Source organism: Aquarana catesbeiana, linkage group LG07 (assembly GCF_042186555.1).
Source record: "Aquarana catesbeiana isolate 2022-GZ linkage group LG07, ASM4218655v1, whole genome shotgun sequence".
Classification (NCBI taxonomy): domain Eukaryota; kingdom Metazoa; phylum Chordata; class Amphibia; order Anura; family Ranidae; genus Aquarana; species Aquarana catesbeiana.
Window position 1 is genome coordinate 94,301,371 of NC_133330.1, and position 14,234 is coordinate 94,315,604.

General features: G+C 40.4%; 1 protein-coding gene across 2 annotated transcripts in view; it reads left to right on the top strand.

Annotated features, from left to right (window-relative positions):
* The window catches only part of CACNG2 (calcium voltage-gated channel auxiliary subunit gamma 2), a 286,653-nt gene that overhangs the window by 110,534 nt on the left and 161,885 nt on the right, over positions 1-14,234 (top strand). For both annotated transcript variants that reach the window (XM_073592500.1, XM_073592501.1), the window contains exon 2: positions 9,550-9,633. In XM_073592500.1, coding sequence (XP_073448601.1) covers positions 9,550-9,633 — 84 coding nt within the window. The remainder of the gene's footprint in view (positions 1-9,549; positions 9,634-14,234) is intronic.

Below are 14,234 nucleotides of genomic sequence, written 5' to 3' on the forward strand. Positions count from 1 at the left end.
GACGCGACTCTTTAACTATGTGATCGGCTGCATCCAATCACAGCCGGTCACGTGTAAATACAGGAAGTGCTGATAATTGTCTCCCATTGCCTGACAGAGTGTACGGCGAGGAGAGCGGATCAGCGGCATCTCCTTGCAGTGGAGAACAGGACATGTAATCAGGACACTGATCATCAGTGCCCTGATTACAGCAAAGCCCCAGAAGTGCCACCAGTCAGTGCCCATGAGTGCCCATCAGTGACACAAATCAGTGCCCATTACTGGTGCCAGTTAGTGCTGCCTTTTAGTGGCCATCTGTGCCTGCTCATCAGTGCTGCCCATAAATTCCCATTAGTGCTGCCCATCAGTGCCATCCATTTAAGCCCATCAGTGCCGCCCATCAGTGCCTCCTATCCATGCCGCCTATCAGTGCCCACTATAAGTGCCCACCAGTGCTGCCTATCAGTGCCCATCAGGGCTCATCAGTTCGGCATAATATTGCCTCATCAGTGCCACTTAATCAGTGCCCATAAGTGCTGCCTTATCAGTGCCCATAAGTCTCACCTCATCAGTGCCCATCAGTGCAGCCTATTAGTGCTGCCTCCTCAGCGCACATCAGTGAAGGAGAAAAATTACTTATTTACAAAATTTACTGACAGAAACTAAGAAAAACTCAGGGGAGGAAGATTTAATTTAAGGGAAGACACAGCAGCACAAGGGACACATCCTAGTGAAGGTAAGTAATGCCCCTTGTGCTGATTTTTTTTCAGCTACACTTAAGTCTTAAATATCCAAAATAGAGTATTTGAAGTTTGTCTTGGTACTACATTGTTTGGATTAGATACTGTATATTGTACATTGGAGTGTCTCAGTATGTTTTATCACAGGGGTTAATTGATATGTAGCAATTGATTCTATTAGCTACCTTGTATATGTGAGGATGATGCGTTTCCTGTTTTGGATATTTCATGTCATAAATGGATTACAATATACACCTGAGAACCTGAGAAGGGTAAAGAAGCCCAAAACTTTTGTTCTGATGTGTTCCTTGTGCACGGTTTAGGATTTTCAAAATTAGGGCATTAAGAAGTTGCATTTCAACCAGTACCAGATTTCTCCCTTATTATACAGAGTATATATATATATATATATATATATATATATATATATATATACACATATATACACACAGTATCTCACAAAAGTGAGTACACCCCTCACATTTTTGTAAATATTTTATTCTATCTTTTCATGTGACAACACTGAAGAAATGACACTTTGCTGCAATTTAAAGTAGTGAATGTACCGCTTGTATAACCATGTAAATTTGCTGTCCCCTCAAAATAACTCAACACACAGCCATTAATGTCTAAACTGCTGGCAACAAAAGTAAGTACACCCCTAAGTAAAAATGTCCAAATTGGGCCCAAAGTGTCAGTATTTTGTGTGGCCAACATTATTTTCCAGCACTGCCTTAACCCTCTTGGGCATGGAGTTCACCAGAGCTTCACAAGTTGCCACTGGAGTCCTCTTCCACTCCTCCATGACGACATCACGGAGCTGGTGGATGTTAGAGACCTTGCGCTCCTCCACCTTCTGTTTGAGGATGCCCCACAGATGCTCAATAGGGTTTAGGTCTGGACACATGCTTGGCCAGTCCATCACCTTTACCCTCAGCTTCTTTAGCAAGACAGTGGTCGTCTTGGAGGTGTGTTTGGGGCCGTTATCATGTTGGAAAACTGCCCTGTGGCCCAGTCTCCGAAGGGAGGGGATCATGTTCTACTTCAGTATGTCACAGTACATGTTGGCATTCATGGTTCCCTCAATGAACTGTGGCTCCCCAGTTCCGGCAGCACTCATGCAGCCCCAGACTATGACATTTCCACCACCATGCTTGACTGTAGACAAACACACTTGTCTTTGTACTCCTAACCTGGTTGCCGCCACACACGCTTGACACCATCTGAACCAAATAAGTTTATCTTGGTCTCATCAGACCACAAGAAATGGGTCCAGTAATCCATGTGCTTAGTCTGCTTGTCTTCAGCAAACTGTTTGCGGGCTTTCTTCTGCATCATCTTTAGAACAAGCTTCCTTCTGGGATGACAGCCATGCAGACCAATTTGATGCAGTGTGCGGCGTATGGTCTGAGCACTGACAGGCTGACCCCCCACCCCTTCAACCTCTGCAGCAATGCTGGCAACACTCATACATCTATTTCCCAAAAACAACCTCTGGATATGACGCTGAGCACGTGCACTCAACTTCTTTGGTTGACCATGTTCTTAGTGGAACCTGTCCTGTTAAACCGCGGTATGGTCTTGGCCACCATGCTGCAGCTCAGTTTCAGGGGCTTGGCAATCTTCTTATAGCCTAGGGCATCTTTATGTACAGCAACAATTCTTTTTTTCAGATCCTCAGAGAGTTCTTTGCCATGAGGTGCCATGTTGAACTTCTACCCTATTTCCCCAAAAATAAGACCTAGCGTGATTGTCAGTGATGGCTGCAATATAAGCCTTACCCCCCAAATAAGCCCTGCCCTGTTTCCCCGAAAATAAGCCCTACCCTGAACATAAGACCTACAATGACTTTAACTAGGGCTTATTTGGGGGGTAGGGCTTATATCGCAGCCATCGCCGACAATCATGCTAGGTCTTATTTTTGGGGAAACAGGGTAGTGACCAGTATGAGAGAGTGAGAGCAATAACACCAAATTTAACACACCTGCTCCCCATTCGCACCTGAGACCTTGTAACACTAACGAGTCACATGACACCGGGGGGGGAAATGGATAATTGGGCCCAATTTGGACATTTTCACTTAGGGGTGTACTCACTTTTGTTGCCAGTGGTTTAGATATTAATGGCTGTATTGAGTTATTTTGAGGGGACAGCAAATTTACACTATTATACAAGCTGTACACTCACTACTTTACATTGTAGCAAAGTGTCATTTCTTCAGTGTTGTCACATGAAAAGATAGAATAAAATATTTACAAAAATGTGAGGGGTGTACTCACTTTTGTGAGATACTGTATATACAGTCAGGTCCATAAATATTGGGACATCCACACAATTCTAATCGTTTTGGCTCTTTACACCACCACAATGGATTTGAAATGAAACGAACAAGATGTGCTTTAACTGCAGACTTTCACCTTCAATTTTAGGATATTTACATCCAATCAGTTGAACGGTGTAGGAATTACAACAGTTTGTATATGTGCCTCCCACTTTTTAAGGGACCAAAAGTAATGGGACAGATAAACAATCCTCCATCAAACTTTCACTTTTTAATACTTGGTTGCAAATCCTTTGTAGTCAATTACAGCCTGAAGTCTGGAACACATAGACATCATCAGACGTTGGGTTTCATCCCCGGTGATGCTCTGCCAGGCCTCTACTGCAACTGTCTTCAGTTCCTGCTTGTTCTTGGGGCATTTTCCCTTCAGTTTTGTCTTCAGCAAGTGAAATACATGTTCAATCGGATTCAGGTCAGGTGATTGACTTGACCATTGCATAACATTCCACTTCTTTCCTGTAAAAAACTCTTTGGTTGCTTTCGCAGTATGCTTCGGGTCATTGTCCATCTGCACTGTGAAGCGCCGTCCAATGAGTTCTGAAGCATTTTGCTGAATATGAGCAGATAATATTGCCCGAAACACTTCAGAATTCATCCTGCTGCTTTTGTCAGCAGTCACATCATCAATAAATACAAGAGAACCAGTTCCATTGGCAGCCATACATACCCACGCCATGACACTACCACCACCATGCTTCACTGATAAGGTGGTATGCTTTGGATCATGAGCAGTTCCTTTCCTTCTCCATACTCTTTTCTTCCCATCACTCTGGCAGATCTTGGTCTCATCTGTCCATAGGGTGTTGTTCCAGAACTGTGAAGGCTTTTTTAGATGTTGTTTGGCAAACTCTAATCTGGCCTTCCTGTTTTTGAGGCTCACCAATGGTTTACATCTTGTGGTGAACCCTCTGTATTCACTCTGGTGAAGTCCTCTCTTGATTGTTGACTTTGACACACATACCTACCACCTGGAGAGTGTTCTTGATCTGGCCAACTGTTGTGAAGGGTGTTTTCTTCACCGGGGAAAGAATTCTTCGGTCATTCACCACAGTTGTTTTCCGTGGTCTTCCGGGTCTTTTGGTGTTGCTAAGCTCACCAGTGCGTTCTTTATTTTTAGGATGTTCCAAACAGTTGATTTGGCCACACCTAATGTTTTTGTTATCTCTCTGATGAGTTTGTTTTTTCAAGCCTAATGATGGCTTGCTTCACTGATAGTGACAGCTCTTTGGATCTCATATTGAGAGTTGACAGCAACAGATTCCAAATGCAAATAGCACACTTGAAATGAACTCTGGACCTTTTATCTGCTCCTTGTAAATGGGATAATGAGGGTATAACACACACCTCACCATGGAACATCTGAGCAGCCAATTGTCCCATTACTTTTGGTCCCTTAAAAAGTGGGAGGCACATATATAAACAAAGCTCCCTAGGATGAGCAGTCTTTCAGGCACAGATAGCAAATCCAGTGAGGTAGTGACAAACAGTGTGGTGTTTATTGGTGATATATACAGCACAAGTCTATATACAGGTGCTGTACAGTGTTTCAGAAAAACAAACAGAACAAAAAATAGCGAAACAAAAACCTAGCCGTGTCTCGGCACTAACCACACAATATATACAGGCCCTAACTACCAGGCCAAGCAAGCCTACAGCTTGTCAGCTTCCACAGATATAGCTTAATAGCTTTTTACCAATCTTTTGCTCTCATAGACCAGTGTTGTCTGTGTTTCCCAGGCAGAGAGCACTGGCTGTCTGTCACAGGTGAGTTTAAATTGGCCTGGGGGAAAGGACCAAGATCCGAACCGAACTGTGGATGAGAGAACCCTGAACGTGTATGAGAGGAGCCTAGGAGACATATAAACCCCCAACAGGACTTTTCCTGGCTCTCTCTGGGACACTCTGCTAATTATATATATATAGAGAGAGAGAGAGAGAGAGAGAGAGGGGGGGGGGGGCGCTGCATTATTGTAAATTTAAATCTGTACTAGTCCATAAAAATTTGTATCGAGTTCTTACATGGTGTGTGCACACAAGAGTTACAAAATAGCACGTGACAGACTAGGAATGGGAGAAAGTAGAGGCTGTCCTACTTTTTCACCTGTATAGTCTGATTAGGGGTATAACATGACCACATAACTAACATTATTCTGCTTCATTTAGTTGTTGAATGTTATTTTTCCTATATAACACAAACCTGTTTTGTGTCTAGATATCATTACCAAATGGGTGGTTATAGTGGTTAGTGGTGTAAAAGCACAGATTAGAGTGATCACATCAAAGGCCAATCCGTGTCCATAAAATGAAGAAAATTGCCTAGGTAATACGACCAAAAGTAGGAGCAGGATTATTGGAATTTTTCCAATGCTGGTTTTTTTTTTGCCTGGATACCTTCTCTATCCATAACAAATAAGGGTCTGGTATGGATTTTAAGGGCAAACCAAGTGTACACAAGCCCAAGTGAAGAAGGGTTTGAGGCTCACTCACGTATTTATTACTGTCTGCTGTTCCTTTGGGGAGATTTGTCCCCACTTTCTATTTCACTGACAGGTATCACAATGACAGGTAATCTCAACAAGGACGCCAACAGCAAAAAAAAAAAAAAAAATCCTAAAAGAGGTTCTTATCCTTCCCCACAGTCTGATTGCTGTAACTGCTAAATTACTGTTATTTAAATTAAGTGCTGCCCATTGACACAGCAGGCCCACCTTGGTTTAACAGTTATCTGAAATTGCATGTAGTCTCATAAAGTGAATTCTGCTAACCTGTATAAGTTTTATTGTATTCTAAGAAATAACAGCCACAGGAAAAAATGAACACTGAAAGATATTAAAATTCACCTTAGGGTTCTGTGACATCTATAAATGGAAACTGGAAAAATGCATACTGTGCCATCACATCGATTTTGAGCATACAGCCCACCTGCCATGCTCCAAAAAAATGAGTAAATAGTCCCATATCTGTCCCCAACCCCTTCTGCTGAACTAATGGGCCTGGAGAACTTGTACTTTATTACTGGAAGCCGCGGCCCTTGGGATTACTGTACATGCGCCCAAAGGCATTTAGGGCTGGTTCACACCACAAAAATGCACTCCAGATCTATTCCGGATGCGTTTCTGCATGCAGGTTTTTAAACGCGTTTTTGGCGTGTTCAGGTGCATTTTTTATGTGTTTCCAGGTGCATTCCAGATGCTTTTTTTTCCTGTTTTTTGTTTCCTGCACTGGGGTCTGATGCATTTTTCATGCATTCCAGTGGATTTTTGATGTGTATTACCACGTTCCAGTACAGTCCAGTGCAGGAAAAATGCAGCATGTTCTACTTTTTTTTCTGGAACTGACCGCACTGGTGTGAACTATGCCATTGGAAACCATATAACCTACTTCCCATGCATTTTTTGATGCAAAAAAAAAATGCACTGGACTACATGTGATGTGAGCTGGCCCTAAAAGAGTTCCTTCTCTGCCCCCAGGCCCTGCTGCTGAACTGAAGGGACCTGGGTCCTGTACATACAGGAGCGCCGGCTCTACCCCCCTATCACTTGTATATTTCTTAGCTAGTGAGAGATCCCATGCAGAATGTAATCCCCTGCTACAACACATGGCCGGAAATATTCCAATATGTTCCTTCGCCATAAATAAATTAAACAATTGACTTTTGTTGAGCCAAGGTGCCTACATACTGAACCAAATTTTGCCCCTGCTGAGCCGGATAAGAATTAACCCATCAATGGCCAGCTTTAGAAGGCTTGGTTCACAGGCATTAATGGGTGCACTGGTTGCTCGACAGTGCTTTATTCAGTGCTGTTTATAAAAGCTACGGGGTGAATAACTGTCCATCACTTTGCCGTCAGAAACCAAGACCTGTCACAAACCAGAACATAAAGCCTATGATGACTTTTAAAAAAATGTAAAAAAAATTGTGGCTTTCATGAAAGCCCAACTGAATCTTGGCTTGGCCTTTTGGCCTCTATTGTACATATACTGTATGTTGACCTCAGAAGCTGTCTTGATCACTATTTTTGCTGAGTTTTACAACCTTTGGGTTTTCCCAATGCCTATTTCTATGATACTTGATTTTTTAAAGCTGTATCTCTATTCACCTCCCTAGCGGAGTGCACTGTTATATCAGCACCTTACTTTTGTTACTACTAGTTAATTATGGTCTATAATAGGGCCATTTGTTCTTGCTGTGGATGGCCTGGTTTTATGATAACTATTACTTTTGAGCCTGATGTCTGTTGTTTTCTCTGTAAGCACATTTTTTGTTATTTATTTATTTATTTTATAACAAAAATATTGTGAAAGAAATTACTGGTCATCTATGCTGGATCTTGTTTGCAGTAAAGTGCTTCAAGAAACGCGCATTCTGATTAGTAAGAGCTCTTGCAAAAAGGCGCCCAAAACACAACATTTTAAAGCCTTCAGGCTCTTTTTGGTTTATGGATCTCAATGCAGCCCATTGTGTTTTATGAGCCTGTACGCACAGCAATTATATGGCAGTAAACTAATGCTACATTCAGATTGGATAAAATAAAGAAAAAAAAAATCTGTGTTACTGGACAGTATTTTACACATATACATATGTGTGCTTATTTCACATCCCCCTTTCAATTCTGGGAGTTGGAAGCAATCCGTAATCTTTATGAGCATTTACACGTACAGACGTTTATGTGCCTATAGGTGTGCAAATGCAAGCATTATATGGACCATATTCATGTTTTTTACTCTGGAACTTTCTGCCAGCAAGATCTAGTATAATATTTTCTATTTTTTTTTTCACAGATCTTTACACAGCACAGTTTTACAGATGTAAATGCAGCTGTGTTCAAGGGCTCATAGCATAGAATACTTCTTGCGCTCAGATCTCTAAAACAAACGATGCAAATTACGGATCTGAACGCAGTGTTAGTTACGTCAGTGTGCATAATTCTTTGTTGTATACAGATGCTGGTCCACCTACTATTGCGTATTCACTACAAGAGTCAATATTTGGATCTGAAGGAAGACAGAGTTAGTTCTCAGTGCTGACCCTCCTCTCTGATTCACAGTTAGCACCATGTGCCGTCTTCTGGGACTGACACATAAAAATAAGAGCTGCAGGCAGATTTCTTTAATTTTTCTCCCTTCCAGAGAAGAAAAGATGGCTGCTAATAGACTGCTTCAAGAATAAAATCCACTTTTTCTCAAAAAAAAAAATCTTGAAAAAAGTTGACCCAGATATGTAAGCAGCTTTAAGCAGAACTTTACTAAAAAAAAATGAAATACCGCTGATTTGTTCCCTATCCTCAGACTGAGTTACATGTTTTTTTTGAAAGGGGGGAGCCAGTACTTATACTTCCATTGCGCAAGCCTCACCTAGGTGAGGATGACACTGCTTGCTCTGCCCCCTTTCCTCCCGCAGCCTCCTGGGCGAGGTCAAATATCCAAGAAGGTTGCAGGACCATTCACAGACAGCTGTGTGAGCATGCATGTGCAAAGTGGGGGTGCTGGTTGTGCTTCCTCATGAAGTCACAGCCAGCTCCCATACACTAGATGGTGGCACTGGGGACCCGCAGCGGTAAAAATGAATCAGCTGTGGGAAGACAGCACTGGACTCCAGGCACTGTGATTTTAAAAAGCCAGCAGCTTACAGTATTTGTAGATGCTGACTTAAAAAAAAAAAAAAAACAGCTGAAGTTCCTCTTTACGTTATGTGCAAATCTTACATTTTCCTGTACATATCAACATGGACCCACTCCTTATAGGTCTTTCATTTAATGGGCTGCTGGGCCAAGCTCAAAAATTACATAAAGAGCAGGATTTGCATACAATCATCTGATCGTTTAGACATGCTGTTTTCACTGAAGGTAGCCTATGGTTATGCATTTTTAATAATATATGTTTAGTTTGGATCGCCTGCGTTGATGACAGGTTTACTTTGGCAAACTGAAGAGCACTTGAATTGTTGCAAAAATAATAAAGGGTTTATCTTTTGTTCCTAACCAGGTTTTCTTTAAAGTACCCGAAATGTAGTAAAACTGATATGGTGTGTGCATTTTCCTATATGTCTGGTAGGAAAAAAAATACATAATCGTGTTTAAATTGGAACCCCAGCCAGAACTTTTATACAATGTTGTACTGAGTGGGAAAGGTTAGGAATGTTGTCAGCTTTTCGTTGCTGTGTACCCACTGCAGAGATTTTCCTTGTTCTGCTGACAGCACGCAAAGTGGGGGGAAATCTCCCCAACGCAGCAAAGAAAGAGGTACGTTCCGGCATGGGCTCTATTCTGACTGCACTGCATTGATTTTTTTTTTAAATATATATTTTGCCTAGAGTCCACCGTTAATTAAAAAAAAACATTGCATTGTACATTAGCCAGCAATAGGCAGCAGAAAGATGGCATTGTAGTGGTGATGTTAATGTTTAGTGCAAGTGTGTTTGAATGGGTCATCATGTTGACAGTAACCTTGCAAAGAAAATTCTGACACATTTTTCACATCTCTCTTTAGGTAATTTTAAGGGCGTGTGCAAACAAATTGACCACTTTCCAGAGGATGCAGATTATGAAGCAGACACTGCCGAATATTTTCTCCGTAAGTCCACTGATTGTTTGAATGAAACCTAGAATACGCAATAAAAAATTGTTATATACTGTATATATGAGGTATAAAGCAGCTAGCACATCCTGTGACTCACCCACCGAAGTAAAACAATACTAAAAATTAATCAACTTTGTGCTAATAACAAATAAATAATGTTCATATAATCATAATAGAAACATCCAAAACTTCTACAATATATAAATGTGCTACAATGTGTGACCAAAGTAATTTTAAATTATTCTTATAAACTGCAAATAATTGTGCAAATATCTTAATCATAAGTGCAAAAAAATATATTTTAATCCAGTCCATGTGTTCAAAAAAAGTCCATTGTGAAGCAATAAATGTAATAATCCACCACGTGAACACTCTTCATTCAATGTATTTGTGCAAATAAAAACTCTTTTTACCACTCACTGCTCTCCTATATATGCTCACCTCCACAATAGACAACTTAATTACAGAAGGTCTATAAGCACTTGATGGTAATCACATAGGCGCTGCCGTACGTACATGGTAAGATGTTCCACCAATTGAAATCTGGCAAACAAATTTTATTTTGTGTATCTCTCCAAAAATCCCCTCAACAAAATAAAACTGAATCTAATGTTCTCTTTATGAATATTTTTATATTGCTTCCAAAAATCCATTAATTATAGTCACATAACATGCAAGGCAATTCACAATAGTGGTCAGAGGATCCAATCACTCTAATGTGCTGGTAATTGCTTTCTCCCTGACAGCCGAGTATTGGCTCAGCAGAAACATGATGACATCATGAGCGTGTGGCTCCGCCCCTACACGTGACTTACCAGAGATGGGACTTCATCAGAGGGTAGCAGACACCCTGCACCATTCCTCTTACATAGCATCTCAATGTTGTCATGGAGACCAACAACAAATACTTGGCTCTCAGAGAGATAACTATCAAGAACTTATAGAGCCCGGTAATTAACTGGCCTGTAGTAGTTGTGAGCATATATAGAGGAGCACACTGAGTGGTGGTGATACACACTGCAGAAAAGGGTGTTTATTTTGCAAAAATGCATTGAATGAAGAGTGTTCAAATGGTGGGTTATTACATTTACCGGTTCACTATTTTTTTCTGAAACACAAGGACTGGATTAAAGTATATATATTTTTGCACATATGATTGAGATACCTGTACAACTGTTTGAAGTCTATGATAATTATTTAAAATTAATTTGGTCACACATTGTAGCACACTGATGTGTTTGTTTGTCACGTCACATAAATATTTTAAAGAAAACCAGTTTTTTGCCTATGGAGTGCAAAGCAACATAATCACTTTAAAGCAGACCTTACAGTAAAATGCAATGTCCACGTATAATGTTCAGGATCTCTATCTTGTAGAAAATACTTGCTGATAGTATGTCCAAAAGATACCGGTAAGGCTAGGTTCACATGGGTGCCAGGGGTGGTAAAAACAGGTGGCTGATCCCCGTTTTTACCTCCCCTACCATTCATCTACGAGTAGACAAATTGGTCACTCAGGTATGCTTACATTGCTGCAGCCAATGATGCGTCAACAATTTTACCTTGGCATATCAATTTTAACTTGACAGACTGTACAGTTTGTCAAACTCACACACTGATGTCAATATGACTGTGCCAAAACCACAGGCCAAACATGGCTATGGCTGTTGCAGGGCCGCAGAAGAATGTAATGTCCCCATTGGGATTGAAAAAAATACTTTCATTCAGGAGGTGGCAGCATTATCTCCTGTGAGTAAGCCCTATAGAAAAAAGTTAGTAATGGTCAGCCACTTTGCAGAAAGATCCGGGGGGAATACAGAGCAGCCCAAATCTCACGAGAATATGCTCTTATAATGAACTGGAATGTTGTCTCCTGAGATTTGGCTGCTCTGTATTTCCCAGGAATCTTGGGTGATGGTGGTGTTGTGCCTTGTGGAAAACGGGAAAGGTCAGTATGAACTTTTTTATGTACAGATACTTTTTAGACATACTGTCAGCAGGTAATTGTTAAGGGGGAAAGGAGCCCGGACACTATAGAAGGACCTTGTGCTTGCGTTGTACTACAAGGTCCACTTTAATGCCCCCCTTCCCAACAGCACCAGCACAGCCCTATGTAAGCTCCAAATAGAGTTGACTCCAAGCTTACACAGGGCTTCCTTTCCTCACTCCCAGCCAATTAAATAAGTGAAAGGAAAGCTGAGTATGTGCTGCGAGAGCATTATTGCAAAACCTGCTGCTTTACCCTGAATGGACAAAACATAAGTTCTCATGGAAAAATGTAGACCCCTTTCACACGGGCATTTCATGTGTCCATTTTTCATCCATCCTTTTACGGAAAAAAAACGGACAACAACTAATTTCTATAGACAAATGGATGTAAACGGATGAGCCTCCATTTACATCTGCATCTGTTCAGTTCCATTTTTTAAACAGAACAGGCAACGTCTAGATCCCTTGAAACGGATTGGAATGGATGTGAAGGGATATAACCGTATTCTTTTAAAGAAAGTGACTAAACAGATGATGCCCGTGTAAAAGGGGCTTAATGGAATGAAAAGGTGAAGGTGTTGCCCAATGCAACCAATCAGTACTTGTATCTTTTTCTACACTGTAAAGAAAAATGACAGCTGCAATCAGCCCGGGTGCTATATTCCCATTTCCTTACATTTCTCTCCATTACTTTCCTCTATTTATTATACATGGGGTCCACGGGTTTTCTAAAAGTACTAAAATTTCTTGGACATTTTACTGCTACAAAATGTTAAAAAACATTGCTGAAATGACTCATTTTAAATAACATATCAAGAAATGAAGCAGCTCTTCAAAGACTGTGTTCACTACGAGCTTCCCGAGGAACCCAAATATTTTCTTCTTAGTTTCACTTTGCAAGCCTCCATCTAAGTAAGCCCATGTTTAATGATTTCACACTAGAACAGTAAGATATAGTATATTAAATTTGCACATACCGGTAGTTTACATTATCCTATTAACTTAATATAAGCCGTGATGGCAAAAATGGGAGATATCAAAATAAAACAGCATATTTAATGATCATTGATGATGATGATGATGATGTGCATGGTTCAGTAATCCATTAACAGCCATTTAGAATTCTCTATTTCATTCAGAAAAAATCTTATGGTTGTCATGGATCAATGCACATTCCATATCATCACTGTTTCTTTTTTTGTTTTGTTTTTGTTTGCAATGCTTCAGTAAATTGGTCCAATAGGGTTTACAAATTAATTAATATTTAATAGATAGAAAAAAAATGCCTAGGACCGCCCAAAATAGGCAGTCTATCAAAGGAACTATTAAAGACAATCCCAGACAGGTTAAAAAAAAAAGATCAATGAACTGCTAATCATAGCAAGCTAGAGGAAGGGAAATTGTAGAGTGATTTCAGTGAGCTCATATTGCACTGTTTTTTTTTCACTAATTTTGCACGTAAAAAAAAAAAAGTGCATTTATAATTTTTTTTACACTACAGCCTGAAAAGCATTGCACCTGTGATCAGTGGATTGTGAGTGCAATGCCAAGCTCCTTCAAACCTTCAGTACGGCTACTAAAGTGCAGGAAGATTCAATGAACTACAAGGATGCTCACCAGTGCCCTCGCAGTTCCTTGAGAACTACAAGCCATCTGCTGTGGTGGAAGATGGGACTTGTGGTTCATTCATTCCCAGAACTCTGTGAATGAATGATGCAGCTGCATGGGTGTAGCCAAGCACAGCCACACTGTTTTTAAAATGTGACGGCGAGTACGGGGAGAGGATCCTACACCAGTTGACACAAGGGTGAGGGGGTGTGCAGGTTATTGCTCCAAAGTAATATGTTACACCCCAAGTGCATGTGTAACATGTTACAAAAGGTGAATTTAGGGTAAGTTCACCTTGTTTTGAAAAATGACCCAAATATCCTGGCCTCCCCTCTGGACCCCATTGTACATAGCAGTAGTGATGCCCTGTGCTGCTGGTGTAGCGTTTCTTATACCACAATACATAGTCCCAGAATGAGTATCAATAATAATGCTAGCAAAGGCAAGTGCTCGTTGGTCAGCATGGTCACATGCCATTGCAAGCATTATGATGTACAGTATACTAACTCTGGGGCCTGGGGTGTACAGAACCGCTACATAGACAGCATGGGCATGCTGACCAAATACATCTATAAACATATAGTATAAAATTACAATATATATATATATATATATATATATATATATATATATATATATATATTGAAGCAAGATTTTTTAAACCACTTTGATATAATTATTTATATTAAACTGATTTCCAAAATACATATATATAAAAAAAAACATATATAGAAAAGAAAACAGATTGCTGTTTTTTAAAAAGTCTACTTGATTGACCTTAATTGGCTTTCTCTGTAAATAACTGCAACCAGGATCCAAAGAGCAACTCACACTTTTAGTGGGAGATTATGTGTATAGCTTGTGCTTAATTTTCTCTCCTTCCTGTATGACCAATCTAAATCAATCTTCTCTGATTGATAGCTGTGAGAACATTTAAATGTTGATACTCTATACATCATCATTTCTGCATAGGAGCAAGAAAGAGGCTAGTGTGGGTG